Source organism: Asterias rubens, chromosome 5, assembly GCF_902459465.1.
Source record: "Asterias rubens chromosome 5, eAstRub1.3, whole genome shotgun sequence".
In the NCBI taxonomy this organism is placed as follows: domain Eukaryota; kingdom Metazoa; phylum Echinodermata; class Asteroidea; order Forcipulatida; family Asteriidae; genus Asterias; species Asterias rubens.
The window spans coordinates 8776755-8792659 of record NC_047066.1 but is presented as its reverse complement, the minus strand read 5'-3'; the positions used below and the strand labels follow the sequence as shown (position 1 = coordinate 8792659).

At 39.4% G+C, this 15905-nt stretch overlaps 1 protein-coding gene across 1 annotated transcript; it reads right to left on the bottom strand.

Moving 5' to 3' along the window:
- Positions 1-4627: 4627 nt before the first annotated feature.
- On the bottom strand, positions 4628-10062 carry LOC117290799. Its single transcript, XM_033772358.1, has 6 exons — positions 9700-10062; positions 9347-9474; positions 7806-7971; positions 6889-7158; positions 6017-6054; positions 4628-5655 (listed from the first exon to the last, which is right to left on the bottom strand). Exons 1-6 carry the CDS (start codon positions 9888-9890, stop codon positions 4688-4690), a joined length of 1761 nt encoding a protein of 586 aa, XP_033628249.1. The 5' UTR covers positions 9891-10062; the 3' UTR covers positions 4628-4687.
- Between the last annotated feature and the right edge of the window lie 5843 nt (positions 10063-15905).

Here is a 15905-nt window from a genome sequence, read left to right as displayed (position 1 = left end):
GAGGTGCACTGACGTCACCACGGGAAGGCTCACGTGATGATGTGTCTGTTTTTTATACAAGGTGGAGCGTGGGTAAACATCTGCACACGTTTGTCCTGGAAAACGAAATAGGCGACTTTTCCAGGACGGACGTGGGGTAATTATGTGCCCACGTTCGTCCTGGAAAAAAAATAGAATACGCCACATCGGGGTCGACCCAGGGAAGCTAATCAAATGCACCCATGTTTGTTGACGATGTCAGGGAAACATAACATTTAGTACAGGACTTGTCTCCTTGATCCACAAAAGTGGAAGAATGAAAGTAACATTCTCTGCCGATATCCTACCTTCTACCCAGGATAGGTGTAGTATGACAGCCTGTACGCCAATTGGTCAACCAGTGTGCCCCAAACTCGTACACCAACAAACACAAACGTGTACGCATATCTACGTGTATATCGCCCAGTGCTTTTTTTATGGAAGCTAACAAAAAGCACGCACAGCGGGAACTATTCTTTCGAAATTAATCTATAATAACACATACAATAATAAATTATTCCCACTAGGGAAAAACTCGTTAATAAGGAAGTCAACACAGGAAATCAACTCGATTTGCAAGCATAGGGTTCTATAATGCAGCTTTATTTTTAGTTCAATTTTTAATTATCAACTACATTTTTAAAGGATTCGCCGTTATCAGAAACCTGTTTCGAATTTTGTAAACAATTAGGGTAGACAACATGAACTTATATAGGCGATGTTTAATGGCGATGTTTAACACTGAGATAATTTCTTATAAATCTTGGAATTTAACGACCAATTTGAGTGTCGGACTGATTCGCCGGTGTCAGATGCAATTGTGTCCGCCATGCAATACTGTCCGCTCCGGACACTTTTGCATATGCAATCGTGTCCGGGCTATGCAAAAACCGTCCGGAGGACATGTACATATCTGTACATGTATGTGCGCGCGTAAGCGAGCGTGCGTGCGTGCACTGAACCTACGTACATGCAGCATTATTTGCAGCGAATACCCAAGGGCCGAACATTTCCCATGTCATTCATGACATGCACTTAGCTTGTAAAACAAAAATGGCGAACGTGTTCCGTCGACCAAGGGCGTTTAACTTACTGCAAGGACGGTTTTGTACGGGGCGGACACAACTACATATGCAAATGTTGTATGCGCGCGGACACAATTGCATTATGCAACAGCGTCCGGGCGGACACGATTGCATATGCAAAAACGTCCTGTGGATAGTATTGCATAGAGGACATAATTGCATGCGACACCGGTACGCAGTCACGATGTTGCATTTCTATGAAGAATAAACACTACAATGTTATTTATGTAAAATTGCACTGCAACAAACCTGTTGATTTAAAATGACACCATGGGTATTGGTTGCCAGAAGAATCTAATTACATCATAGGGTGTTACAATAGCACTAGTTTCTGCAAAACAATCAATTTTTTTTAGTTTAACACACTATATGCTGATTTTCTGTTCGGTTTGAGACACACACCCAAGATGTCTTAACACCCCAGTTTTTGCAGTGCAGGGGCCTTTTTCTTGACATCCGAGTAACTCGTCCTAACTTAGGATTAATCTTAAGGTCTGCATGCTACAGTGCAGGGTTGTGACTCTTCCTAAGTCCTAAGATTAGTCTTAAGTTAGGAAGAGTTTTGTGAAATCGACGGCAGCAGGTCTTACATTTTGTAAGTTTTTTTCATTTACACGCGTACAATTAAAATGTTATGGCTTTATACAAAAAGAAGTCAATCTTATGAAAAGAGCGCTGAAAAGGTTATTGTTAATAATTAAATTTAAAACGGAAACTATAGTTTAAATTGGACGGACCAAACTTCTACCCTAGTATCGTCGCATGTCACCAGCTAGCTGCAATGTAAATTTTAAATATTTTAATTCTTGCATTACTGATCATAATATTTTATTTTGACTTTATAAGTTTGACTGTTATTATCAATAACTTAATGCAACTTATACTGACTATTATTTTTGGTAATATAAATAAATTGCAATTCCCTGTAGCCGTTCTAATTAAGTTTTATTTTAAAGGGAAGATATTTACAAACAAATAATATACAAACTCAAAATAAACATGCCTGAAAATAAAATGCAGTAAATGCTAGTAAAAACTTGTTCGTCCAGCTGTAGCAGTAGACATAACTATTTACAAAACTGCAAAATAATCATTAAAGGGGCTGTCTCGTCGTGATCATGACTTGGGTCTCGGCTTGGAAACATGACCTCTCACCCTGTAACTACACGCGCGCGCGTTGACGTCTTCAGTTGAAAGCTTCAGAGGACCTTTTCGAAACGACAGCTTCGGCTTTGGAATCGGCTTTAGGATAGCTTGGCCCCGTGGTCACTTGTTTTGAACATTGCGCGTGCTTTTTTGTACGTGCTTATATGGCTTCAGACGAGAGAACGGAGCCTGAAGCCGAAAGTCGAGGCCGTGGATTCAAAAAGCGTCAAAGTGTTCCATCGTTATTGCGCGCGTTTATTATTAAACCATGAGAGTTCAGAATTCAATATCTGGCCACCACAGAGTCGACGTGATCCAGACGACATAGCCCCTTTAAAATACTAACAAATCAGCCAATATCGAAAGTACTGTGTACAATGTGGTTTTAGAAATCAGCCAATATCGAAAGTACTATGTACAATGTGGTTTTAGAAATCAGCCAATATCGAAAATACTATGTACAATGTGGTTTTAGAAATCAGCCAATATCGAAAATACTATGTACAATGTGGTTTTAGAAATCAGCCAATATCGAAAGTACTATGTACAATGTGGTTTTAGAAATCGGCCAATATCGAAAGTACTATGTACAGTGTGGTTTTAGGAAGCTGTATTTTTTGAAGCAGGGAGTATGTGTTCGTCAGTGTATTTGTTGATTTTGTAGACAGCGGAACGTGATAGTTTCTCTTTTAAAATTTCCCAGTGGTGTTAGTATTTTTTTCTTTTACTAAACATGCATTAACTAAAAACTCGCATGGTTTCGAAACAAATTGTTTTCATCTTTGGATAATGTAGATGCAAGTAGTACCAAAAACACACAATCGTTTTACCCATATGGTTGTAACATAACTTTCTTACTTTACCTCAGAGGCCTAAGCTTCACATCTTACTAATTGTTTGACAAAGGTAATTTAACGTGTGGCATTTGTCCGTAAGTAAGACTAGCCAAATTAGTTTTCTTCTGACTAAACATAACATAACAATTACAATTTATAAGGCGCTATTCCATCAAGATCATAGCGCACTAGAAAGAAATTAACTTGGAAATAGGTGAGTCTTAAGACTTTACGAAAAGCAGATAGAGTATTAGATTCCCTAATGGCAGTTGGGCGATTTTTCCAAATCATGGGCCCAGCCACACTGAAAGCCTTCCGACCTAGAACTTTGTTTGCGGGGAACATTCAAGCGAGTGATGTCAAGTGTGGATCGAAGAAATCGTGGAGGAGTGTAATGTGACAGTAAAGTAAATATAATGAGGTGTAGTTTTGTCAAAGCATTTAAAAACGAGAAAGAGCAATCTTAAAATTGATTCCTTCTCTAATTGATAGCCAATGAAGTGATGGGGTTAATATGTTCTCTCAAGGGTGTGGAACATATCAAACGAGCTGCATTATTGTGTCATCTTTGAACTCTGTCCAACTCCTATGAAGTTGCACCAAATAAAAGGAGATTGTCAGTTTTACTTTTGAATGACGTAAAATTGCACATAGTCAGAGCGCGCTGCCTGATTGTACGGACTCCCTGCACTCATGACGTCACACGCGGGTAAGGTCTGCTTATGATCTGGATGATGCCGTCTCAGAAACGGCGACTTCGGCTACAGCTACGGCTAGATCAGCGCGTCTACCAGTGTTGAATGATAGCGCTGATGTAGCCAGAGGTGTAGCCGAAGTCGCCGTTTCGGACACGGCCTAAGTATAGATGGATTGCACAAAGCGTCATCGACCGCCATTTTGATGAGAAGCATTGTAAAAGTGCGCTTGTGAACACGCTGTGCACTACGCTCAGCCAACGATAACCTTTCATTTAAAGATGGTGGTCAATGACGTCACGTGTAAACTGTCTATATTGGGGATTTAGTGCACAAGATGTTTCAAACCAAGCGAAAATGTACGCTGCACAGTATTTACATACAAGGAATATAACTTCCCAAAATGCGGGTCCAAGACATGTATCAAGCAAGATAATGCCAGTTGATTTCAGTTAGTATAATATTAAAGGTTTTATTAGTGGTAAAGGCACTGGACACTATATGCAATTAATCAACGGGGAGTTTTTACTAGTATAACATAGGAGCTAAACGACCTCCTCTGAAGTAAACTAGTTCTTTGAAAAAGGGGTACTTTCTCACTAAGTTACTTTATTATGAGAACGACTTCCGGCCTGAGATATTTCTCATGCGTCGAAAAGCACACACCTTACGCAATACGGGCGTGGTTCTTTTATTTTATTTTTTGCAACTTCGATAACCAATGAAGCCCAACTTTACAGATTTGTTATTTGATGCATATTGTTGATTTTGACATCTACCAAACATGTCCAGTGCCTTAATGGGTTTTGTTCGTGTACCAGTAGTTCTTTCAGAAACTATCGTTTGTAAAAAAAAAAAAAAGAGTTTTGCTAGATTTGTTATTGTTTGTTAGAGTTTACATGAGACCCTACTTTTTATTCACCAACTGCTGATAGTCGTCGTGGGCCACGGTTGATGACATGGCGCCCTCCTTTGACCTTTTCTCTCCCTTTCTGTCTAAGTGGTCGTATGGCTGCGAGGGGGACGTGACGTCACCGCCGGCTGCCAAACCAGGACACTGGTTTATTACAGGAGCCTCGTACTCGGAGGGTACCTTTTGAGATTTGGGCTCCACCACGGGTTGGACCAATGGGGTGTAGGTGTTATCGGGTTGCACCCCTGTCAGCGAGGTTGTGATGTGACTTTCTGAAGTGCGTATCTTTGCATCTTCGTATCCAGATTGCTTCACGGGGGATTTTGGGGCTGCAGTTTGGATCAGTGGGGTGTCGGTGTTATTGTCATAGCTTTTAGACTGTGCCTCTGTCGGCGAGGTTGAAATGGATGTATTTGCATCTTCGTGTCCAGATTGCTTCACAGGGGAATTTGGTTCTGCAAAAAGGATCAGTGGAAAGTAGGTACCGGGGTCCCCTTTGGTCGGCGAGTCGATCGGGGTAGTTTCTTTGAACGACACAGCAACCTCGTTTCTAAATGGTTCAGATCGTGACCGTGGGTCTCCAGTAAGCACCAATGGAGTGTATTCCTTGAGGATGTCCGCTGTAGCCTGCGCTCCTGTTGACAAGTCAGTCACCTCGTCCCCATCTGAGCGTCCCACTTCATCGCCCCCTGCATTCCTATTGAGCACAAAGTATTGCTGGTCTTTGGCATTGCCCATAGATACCTCGGGTTCCTTGGTAGCTGGCATATTTCTTTGCCCGTCAAAGACATAGCGGGGGTTCCCCTTTCTGTGAGTATCCTCACCTACGGAACAGTAAATTGGACCATCTTCATCAGGATCTGCCCTTGCACCAAGCATCGCTGGTATGTGGTCTTGTGCGTACAAATAATCCATGCTACTGCTGCGTACCGGCGGTTCAGGCGGTAGTACTCTCGTACAGCCTATTATAATAATTTAAAAAATCAGAAAATAGAATTAGCTGTTGCAAACATGAAACCAAAAGGACCGATGATATCAATGCAAAAACATTGTTAAAATCCTAACGCTTCGACCAAAGCAGAGTCTTTCTCGAAGGCTTAATGACAACACAACAAACATGAACCAAAAGTTTATAACAAAAGGTTAGAAAAAACTTCATAATATTATACAGGTACGGATTTCGACATCATTACACAGTAGGTCTATTCTTTTACACAATGTTCTTCGCAAAAGTCTATTACACTTCTCAGATTCCGTGTAAAAAGACATTAGCAACAACCATTCATAGTTAACTATTTGGTGAGCTAGATCCACACTACTTACTTGTTTCTGACTCGACGCTTGACAAATCATCTGGGTTCCTTAAAACAAAACAAAATAATTAAAAACTTTAGTATCTTTGTGCTAGATTATTTAACTTAGTCCTTCCATAAACAACTGAACAACTGAACAGAGCGCCCTCTGTGGGCCATATGCACCTGCTGTAAAACTAGCTTATCAAAGTGCTCCGCAAACAATTGCTTGACCCTACCTTTGACTTTGAACAAATGCAAGGACAGAGTTATGAATTCGTGCAGACAAAAAATGCTCAGGATTGTTTCGGGAAAATGGGCAAAAAAGACGTTTCAACAGACTTCTGGCGAGCATATTGGGTGTCCATTGATTTATTAATAATGATTACTTCGTTCTCTTATTCTTGTTTCTGTAAACATGACATTTGTGAAATCTCCGCATTTTCCTTGTAATCAATCCGTTTTCAAGAGAGGTCTGTTTTATCCGTTTGATGTGAGATAGAATTCACGAGCAGTTTCAAAACTGATCAATTCCTAATCGGAAGTTAGTCTTTGTTTGCTATAGTATAGTGCTGTCGTTGTCGTTAGTGTTGTCGTTGTCGTGTCTTTGTCGTTGTCGTTGTCGTTGTCGTCGCCATCGCCGTCACCGCCGGCGTCGCCGCCGTCGCCGCCGTCGCCGTCGTCGTCGTCGTCGTCCTCGTTGATGTTGATGTAAAAGGTTCCTGCTTCTGCTTCTGTTATTGTTGTTACTGTTGCTGCTTTTCTTTTTAGTTTTTCTTTACGTATACTTTTCCGTATCTTTCTTATAACAATATCCTCAACCAAACCTTAATCAACATTCTTGATCTCATAGTGTTGGTATAAATAACCCAGGAAAAGGTGGAAGACGTCAATTAAACTTACGACGCTTGCTTCGCGAAAGAAGGTAGTCTCCCTTGTAGGTGGAGATAGAGTACCACAGCAGCGACGATCACAAATAGGAGTAGAACAGCAAACATAGTCCCAAAGACAATACCTACTACGTTCTTTGGTTGATCAATCGTAAAGATGGGTGCTGCAGCTGCACTGGCTTGTATTGTAGTAACTTGTGCTGTGGTGGCTTGTGATGTAGTGGCTCTTTCTGTAGTGGCTTGTGGCGTAGTGGCTTGTGGCGTAGTGGCTTGTGGATCACATCTTAACGATACACAAAAAGACAAAACTCCGAACTTTAAGTATGTGTCTCAATTTCTCTACCTATAGTAGCTTTTAAAACCCTCCAAACGGTTGTCTTAAAAAGGAAACCTTTTAGGAAAAAATCATAATTTAAAGCTTTATGTTGCCTTTTAATTAATTGTCGCTCAATCAATCAAAAAGCTATACATTTTTCCAAACATTATCAGTTGATTATTCAGCAATGAGAAATGAAAAAAAAGGCATAAAGTTCTAGTCATTAATGACTTATAGATCCTGACTAAGAATTAGCTGAATGGGTTATGTCATTGCTTTAGGCCCCTATAGAGGTACTATTTGTATAACAATATAAACTAGCAGGTCCTAGAAATGTGCATTCGCCGCATGCATTGACAAAAATTAAGTCATAGGACTTAAACAAGTTATGCTTGTGTGATACATATCATGTTTATCGGTTTATAAACGGTATAATTTTGGGTGGTAATTAATATAAAGTCATACAAAATGAACTATTCAGTCATAACAAAATTATTTTTTTCCCTGCAATGTCCCTTTAACGGTTCCGGACACCAGCGCCACCCCGACTCGACCGGTCAGAGCAAATCACAAATTATACTGACTACTGAGGAAATTTGACGTCTAGCTTTTACCTGGTATACGGCGAACCAGATCCACTCTGACAGATGCAGAAAACTGGCAAGGCATCCCTGGTGTACACACATATCCTTGTTCTGTCCCCATTAATGGTTTCCTCGCAAACGTCGGCATTGCTGTAACCACAGATTTTTGTTTGATTTCCGCTGCAGAGGGAAGTAGCTATACAAGGAATTAAAACATGCATTGTTATTGGGGGGTGAATTTATCCAGAAATACATTAGAATATTGAGTGAGTATACGATTATTCATTTTGATTTATAACACCCATGTACACCGATGTGTGTTAGCACTGTATATTCAGCATTTTCCCGAGTTCTGTGAAAACAAAATCACAGGCATATTACTCGGGTGGGATGCGATCCCACGATCTTTGCAACTCTACAGCAGTGTCTTATCAACCAGAGTATAATTTCTATGTTCATTCAATGTGACCAAAACAGCATATTCAGGTGAGAAGGGGGGGGGGGTCACATGCATTCCATGGATACCTTTTTCTAACTTACTTCTTTTACAATCCTTTTTGGCATCAAGATAAAGACATTTTATGTTTAACCCCCCCCCCAAAAAAAAAAAAAAAAAAAAGTTTGGCGGCCATGTTGGCGGCCATCTTGGCGGCCACTTCGGCGGCCATCTTGGCTTGCATTGTACAGTTTTGTATGCGAATTCGTACACTCATAGGTTTAGGTATCCATCACATGAATATATATGAGCGGGAAAATTTTATGGATAACAGTGGTGTTAAAATTGTTCCTGATAATGACATAGGTAATTACCAATCATGTTAGCTTATTTTCAAAGCAACAACCATTCAACCAATCAGAAAATCCAGTAGCACACCAATCCTTCAATAGGGTTAACTACGAACTATAGAGGCCATTGTCGATTGGTTTAACGGTTTTGGTGGTTTACTTACCGGTTAAAAAAACACTTCCCTTTTGTTGCCCCTAAACTTTTGAATAGAATAACCCCCCCCCCCCCCCCCGTCTCTGCGCCCTGCTGATTCACTTCATATTTTCAAGAAGCATCTGAAATCACACATGTACCCACAGTGCATGCTTGGTTGTTTTAAATTGCAATTTCATATCATGGTTGCAATCTTTCTTTTGCTGTGTATCATCATCACAAACCGCTGTAATAATGATGACATGGCGCCATTGTTTATTGACTAATTGATGTAATGTTTGATTGGTTGATCTCGGTTGGCTTGCTGATTGATAGACAAACTGGTTGTTTGATTGGCTTGTTTTTTGAGTTGCTGAATATGTTGACTGGTTGATTGGTAGATTTGTTCATGTTGTGCTTGATTTGCAGTACCAGCTGCTGAAACACAGGATTCGAATCTTGTCGGTCTAATTGATATGACACTGCTTTGAAAATTACAAGGCCAAGGGTACGAATCCCACCCGAGTAATATGCTTGTAATTTTGTTCACATGACTCAAAAAGAATATACGTCCAGTGCTAACACACATCAGTGTGTATGTGTAAAACCAAAATAAATATTGCTTGATTTTTTGATCAATTGATAAACATACCCGTGTTCCAGCATTGGACGTTGCATGCTTCAGCATGGCAGATCTGACTGCACAGGGAAACTGGCGACTGTTGGGCATGTTCACAATTTAGACTATCCAACTCCATCGTATATGACTCCCATAAGCATCTTTGATTTAATAAATAAACAAAATATTATGGCTTTGCAAAATATATTGTTCTGTGCACTCAAGAACAATATTTGTCAACGCTGTAAAAAAAAAAAAATGCGTCAATATGCCACCATCCCGTTCGGTCAAGAATGATCTTAATGATTTTACGGTCAGATCATAAAGTCCTCATTGTTAGTATGTTTATGACAACAACAACTACACTTAGCCTTCTCAGGACTTACCCCGATCCACAGAAATGCGCAATCATTTGATGACGATTCTCCTGCAGTGCTTCTGGAAGTACAGATCCCGGCTGTGCAGTACAAATGCCACGTCGTTCATGAGTATAAAACATCAGCACAATGAACACTTTCAAACTTAGTACGACTATCCTCGGTACGAGTCCCGTTTGTGCCGTCCACGCCATGGTCATTATATCTGTGAAGTCTTTGTTTGGTACCGGTTATACGCCGCTCACTGATTTAAAACTTTTCGTACAATAAACACCACCCACCATCAACTAGTACCAATCAGTATTCTGATGTGTTCAGGTCACTCGATCTGCTATAAACCTAACAGAAAGGCATACACCCATGCAGGAAACTTTGTTTACTTCATCTGTCGCAATCTCCAAAGATCTGATATTATTTCCGGGTTTGAGACTAGGGCACAATGTCATGGCTCTGCTTACCGCCGAACTCTGCGCTAACGGTCACCATTCTCCGCTCACGTGCAAGCACCGATTGCTATCTGGGGCCAATTTCATAGAGCTGCTTAAGTAAAAAATGTGCTTAAGCGCGAAAATAGCTTGCTTATTTTACACATGTTACTGGCCAAAAATTCATACCATATACATTGCTTGTGACTGGTATTTAGCTGTTGTTTACTTAGCCTAACAATTGAGTGGAGTCTTGGCCGGTAATCTGATTTTACTAAGCCAGGATGTTTGCTTAAGCAGCTCTATGAAATTGGGCCCAGGGTACAATGTCAAGACTCTGCTTACCGCCGAATTCTGCGCTTACGGTCACCGTTCTCCGCTAACGTGAAAGCACAGATTGTTTGCGCTATGTGCACAATGCCATTGCTCTGCTTACCACCGAATTCTGCGCTTACGGTCACCATTCTCTGCTTATACGCAAGTGCCGAATTTCTGCGCTAGCTTTGTAATAAAGCGAAGAATGCCTATAGTAACATAGAGTGTGCGCACGAGCATAAGCCATAATTCCTCGCTAACCCGTAAATAATACGGTGACGTAAGCGCACAATTCCCTGCTTCTGCAAGCGCCGATTCTTTGCTTACGGTAACCAGAACCATGAAATTGTGCCCAGGCTATAGTTCTATCCAAAAAGTGAAATGTCACTTTGAACAAAAATAGTTTCTCTTTGATTGTTTGAGGAGTTCCCATTTTGTAACTTTCCACAAACACAACATGTCTCAACAACCTTGAAAATTTCCGCGAGGTCACGTTGCAAAGAACTCATCACGATTTGCCTTATTGTTTTATCAGGGATTGTGTGCACTTTCCGAGTGCAAGCTTATTTTGGTGGCAGCAAGCGAAATAATTAACGGCAAATGGAGTGAGTTCTCATGGGGCTATTTCTTCGCCCTTGACAATTTTTCAGATGGGGACTTGATCCTGCATGTTATTGTTCTAGGAGCATGCACTCGACAAATGCAATTAACTCATACTACCTGTTGTATTGATCATTATTCATTACTTATCTTTATTTGTATGTGTGAAAGTATGAATAGAAATAAAAAAACGAGCAAACGAGCAAACAAACCCACCGAGTCAGAATGTATGCGGTTAAGGGTTCCAGCTATATAAAACCTTGTGAGTGTCTTTAAAGGTATGTCGTTTTATAGAAAGGGTAATTTGACCAAATAATTTTGAATTTAAGAACAGCTTTATGCATAAAGCAGATCTCAGGTTTTTGAATGCACACAATTCTATGCAACAATGGGGTTTTATTTTTGTTATTATTTCCGTAAAGGCACTGGACATTATTGGTAATTACTTAATAGTTGCTAGCATAAAAACTTAATTGGTACAAAGCAATGGACAGCTGTTGATAGTACAAAACATTATGAGAAACGGCTCCCTCTGAAATAACAGAAAGAAGTTATTTTGTCACTAAAATTTTTGAATTGTGTTCGAGACCTCAGCTTAGGTCTCGAATTCAAACATCTGAAAGCACACAACTTGTGCGACAAGGGTGTTTTTCTTCCATTATTCTTTCGCAACTGCGTCGACAAATTGAGTAAAGATTTTCACAGGTTTGTTATTTTATGCATATGTTGAGATACACCAAGTAAGAAGACTTGTATTTGACTTTAATACCGAATATAGTGTCCAGTGCATTTTAAAACTTTTAGTCTAATTGATTCTGAATGTCCATACGTTTTTTATTGTATGAATGTGTTGGGATACAGTTAGTGAGGATACTTGTCACTGGCAAACATCAAAAACGTACCCTGCCGTTAAAAAGGTTTAGACACAAAAAGGTGCGGAAACAAAACCTCAAAAAACAATAATCTTTATTTTGCGAAAACGTGACCATTATTTTAGTCCTAAAATGAACTTTCCCTTTCAGTGAACTGTTTTTGTTTCTGGGGCAAGTGGACTCTCCCAAAAGGAAACCGACGCTGACAAACAAAACACTTTATTTCTTGCACAAATAACGCAATAAAGTAATAGTTCCGCATAGCCTTCGGACTGACAGATCAAATTACGAAATCATTTTTAAAAGATGGGTCATCGTTGGGTTTTTTGTCAACGTAATGCTGCTGATTTAAAGAAATGTTACAGAATTAATTGTTGAGAAACAAAAACGTCGAAGATCACAGATTTGCATAAAATTACACGGTTTAATGATGATGATGATAGTAGAAAACATCCCTTGCAACAATTTTTTTGTCTGAAATGTCATATTTGATAAAACCATTTATCACTCAGAGAGCGTGTTATTCATTTATTTATCATGTGTATTCGGTTGATCACTATTTTCTCGTGACCCAGATGGCCGATCGATCTTAGGTTTGTCAGTTTAAGTATACCAGCAACTGTTTTGTTGGCAAAAGCAATTTTGTTATGTCCCTTTAAAGATAAATTAACTTACTCAGTAATAAGCCACAAAGATTACAGACTGAGTTCATTTTAACTTAATTATATACTAACTTTGGGTTGAACAAAGAAAGACACAGTAAAAGTCACATCTGAACTGTTCAGTTGAAAACAAGGTATATATTTTTGAGAAAATAGCAACAAAAATCTGTCACATTCAACAAGTACAAAGAATAAACTGTAAATAATAGTAAACTTGCAGGTACAACCATGTAATAATTCTTGTCGAGGGAAGTTTTAATTGGCCCTGAACAGAGCCTGTGTGGTCTCGACGTTTCGAACAGTATACTCTGCTCGTCTTCAGAAGAACTGAAAGGACTTCATCAAGCTTGCTGTATCCGCCCACGTGTGAGGTGTTAGCGGGTGCCAACCGCATTATCTGACCGTATTGAGGGCAGCATTCAAACGGACACCACAAAATCCAAAGGCCGCCTAGCGGCGATCTTTGGAGATTTTATTTGTGGACATCTACTTTTATGGTTTCTAACAAACGGGGGACACTTCTGCATAACAAAAAGACTTTCGGTTAAACACATTTTCTTATCCGAACTATATTAAACGTGACCCCTTTCCTTATAAGTTGCGTGGAAATCGAAACAGAGGAAACGAAACCGACATTGTAGTCATCCAGACGTGGTTGTTGTTTTTCTTTGCATCACGTTTTCGTTTTCGTTTTCTTGTTTAACATTATTGGTGCATTATACTGATTGTCGAAATAGTATTTGTTGAGAAAGTAAAGCAGATATGTGGCGACTTAACTTAGAACCAGACAGTTTGATCAAAACTGGATGAGTTGAATAATTTGTTGAGATTAAAATTGTCATAAAATATAGTCTGTTTCTGTTGATTAAGTTTTATATACCAGCTACCCAAAGACATAGGTATGTTGTATTAAACCTTCCATTGTGTGTGGGGGGGATCGATCCCCCAATTTGTTTTTGCAGTTTCCAATCAGTCTCCTGATGAAATAAAAATAGAACAGCGTGCTATTTTAAATAAATGGATTAATTTTTTTATAAAGGGTTCCGTCTGCAGCAATGACGTCGTATAAACAAAAAGTACCAATTCTTTATCTAACTCATTTCACACTAAACGTTTTGAATAAATATTAAAAATATTTACGTAGAATGGGTTGAGAAAGTGAAGGTCAGTGTAATGCGATAGTATCATTCATTTCCTTTAAAATGTGTTCTGTGCACAGTGTTAGACTTGATTCGAGTCCCGTTCTCGTCGTGCGAGAGGCCCTTAATCATATCATGCCAACCAGCAAACGAAATGTAGCTAGTGTGGTCCCGAGGATGGCACAGGTACTAGGTTGGGGATGCAGGTGTGGCAGAAGACTCTGCCCCCCCCCCACCCCCACCCCCCCCCCCCCACCGGAGATTCTGTTCCCCCCTATGGCAAACTGTCTAGGTATATTTACTGGTACAGATTATTTACGGCTGATCAAAATGGTGTACAAGATCATGTTCACTTCCTTTCCTTTTCTGGCAAAAGGTGACATTGTAGGAACTATAATTCCAATCCAGGTTTTCCATGCAAAGGGGAGGTGGAGTTATAACACAAGGTTATAGCCACTGGACACTGTTGGTAATAACTCAAAACTAATTGTTGGCATACAACCTTACTTGGTAAACGAGTAATGGGAGAGGTTGATGGTAAAAAACATTGGGAGAAACGGCCCCCTCTGAAGTAACGTAGTTTTCGAGAAAGATATAATTTTCCACGAATTTGATTTCGAGACCTCAGAATTAGATTTTGAGGTCTCGAAATCAAGCATCCGAAAGCACAAAAGGGTGTTTATTCTTTTATTATTATCTCGCAACTTCGACTACCAATTTGAGCTCAAATTTGCACAGGTTTGCTATTTTATGCAGCTGATTACACAAAACGCTAGGATTAATCCTATCTTGAGTTAGGACGAGTAACCCGTCCTAACTTAGGATGGGTTCAATGCGTCCTAACATCGATGGATACGGAACTTAACTCGACATAAGTCCTAAGATTAATCCTAAGCTAGGAAGAGTTTGGTGAAATCGACGGCTGGTCTTTGACAATATTACCAATAAGTGTCCAGTGTTTTTAAAGGCAGTAGACACTATTGGTAATTACTCAAAATAATTATTATCACGAAACCTTACTTGGTAACGATGGGGAGAGGTTGATGGTATAAAACATTGTGAGAAACGGCTCCCTCTGAAGTGCCATAGTTTTTGAGAAAGAAGTAATTGTCCACGAACTTGATTTCGAGACCTCAGATTTAGAACTTGAGGTCTCGACATCTAAACGCACACAACTCCGTGTGACAAGGATGTTTTCTTCTCTCATTATTATCTTGCAACTTTGATGACCGATTAAGCTCAAATTTTCACAGGTTAGTTATTTTATGCATATGTTGAGATACACCAACTGTGAAGGCTAGTCTTTGACAATTATCAATAGTGTCCACTGCCTTTAAAACACACATTTGATTAGAAACGATGTATCCACTTACATTTATCTGTAATTTTTAATGTTGCCCTGTCAACACCAATGTACAATTTAATCATAAAAATACATTAGACAAAAGCTTGTCTTGAAATTTTTACAACAACAATTTTAAGTAATTTAAACGTGAATAGGTTATCACAGTTAATTTAGGTTTATGAGTCAAGTATAGGCGTATCTTGTTGTATAAAGGCATTTTTTCTACAAGGCTTGGTATTTCATAATTGTTTGCTTCTGCTTAGTTATATCTCATATATTTATTTTTCTAATATACAGCTTTGATTAATAGACCGTCTTTATAATTACTTACGTACATTTTGCAACATAGGATTATATGTTGAATTTAATTAAATTGTGTTGAATGACCAATCTAACCAATCAATCAGTCAATCAAAATATAATCCACAATCGACTAATATTAACCAATCTACCAATCAAACCTAATAATCAATCCTCAAATCAGCCACTCAAGTTAGCCACTTAATCAATCGACAAAGGCTTTTCAGATTCTTAGTCGCCTCTTCAGACCGTACACCACTGTGTCCAAGGGAAATCTGTCCGCCGGGGATTCTGTCCCCATGGGAATTAACATGGGTTGTAGAAGGATTATTCAAAAGAGGGCGCTATCAGAAGTAGTGTGTACACAGTTTGCCGTATGGGTGACAGAATCTCCCGCCACACCGGATCTTTACTTAATAAACGACTTGTCCTTGTCCGTTCACATTATTAGATAAGTTCTAAATTTTAAAAGTATGTGTACAATCCAGTTGCAAAATAAAGGCTACAAAGTACATAATAACTTCAATTTACACGTTACTTTAAAAAATTACATTTGC

Excerpts from the sequence above, each read along its gene's own strand:
- LOC117290799 (XM_033772358.1), bottom strand. The coding sequence starts at position 9,890 with ATGACCATGGCGTGGACGGCACAAACGGGACTCGTACCGAGGATAGTC. Across the intron at positions 7,972-9,346 it reads CGTCCAATGCTGGAACACGG|CTACTTCCCTCTGCAGCGGA; the intron begins GTATGTTTATCA and ends TTCCTTGTATAG. Across the intron at positions 5,656-6,016 it reads AAGCGTCGAGTCAGAAACAA|GCTGTACGAGAGTACTACCG; the intron begins GTAAGTAGTGTG and ends TTATTATAATAG.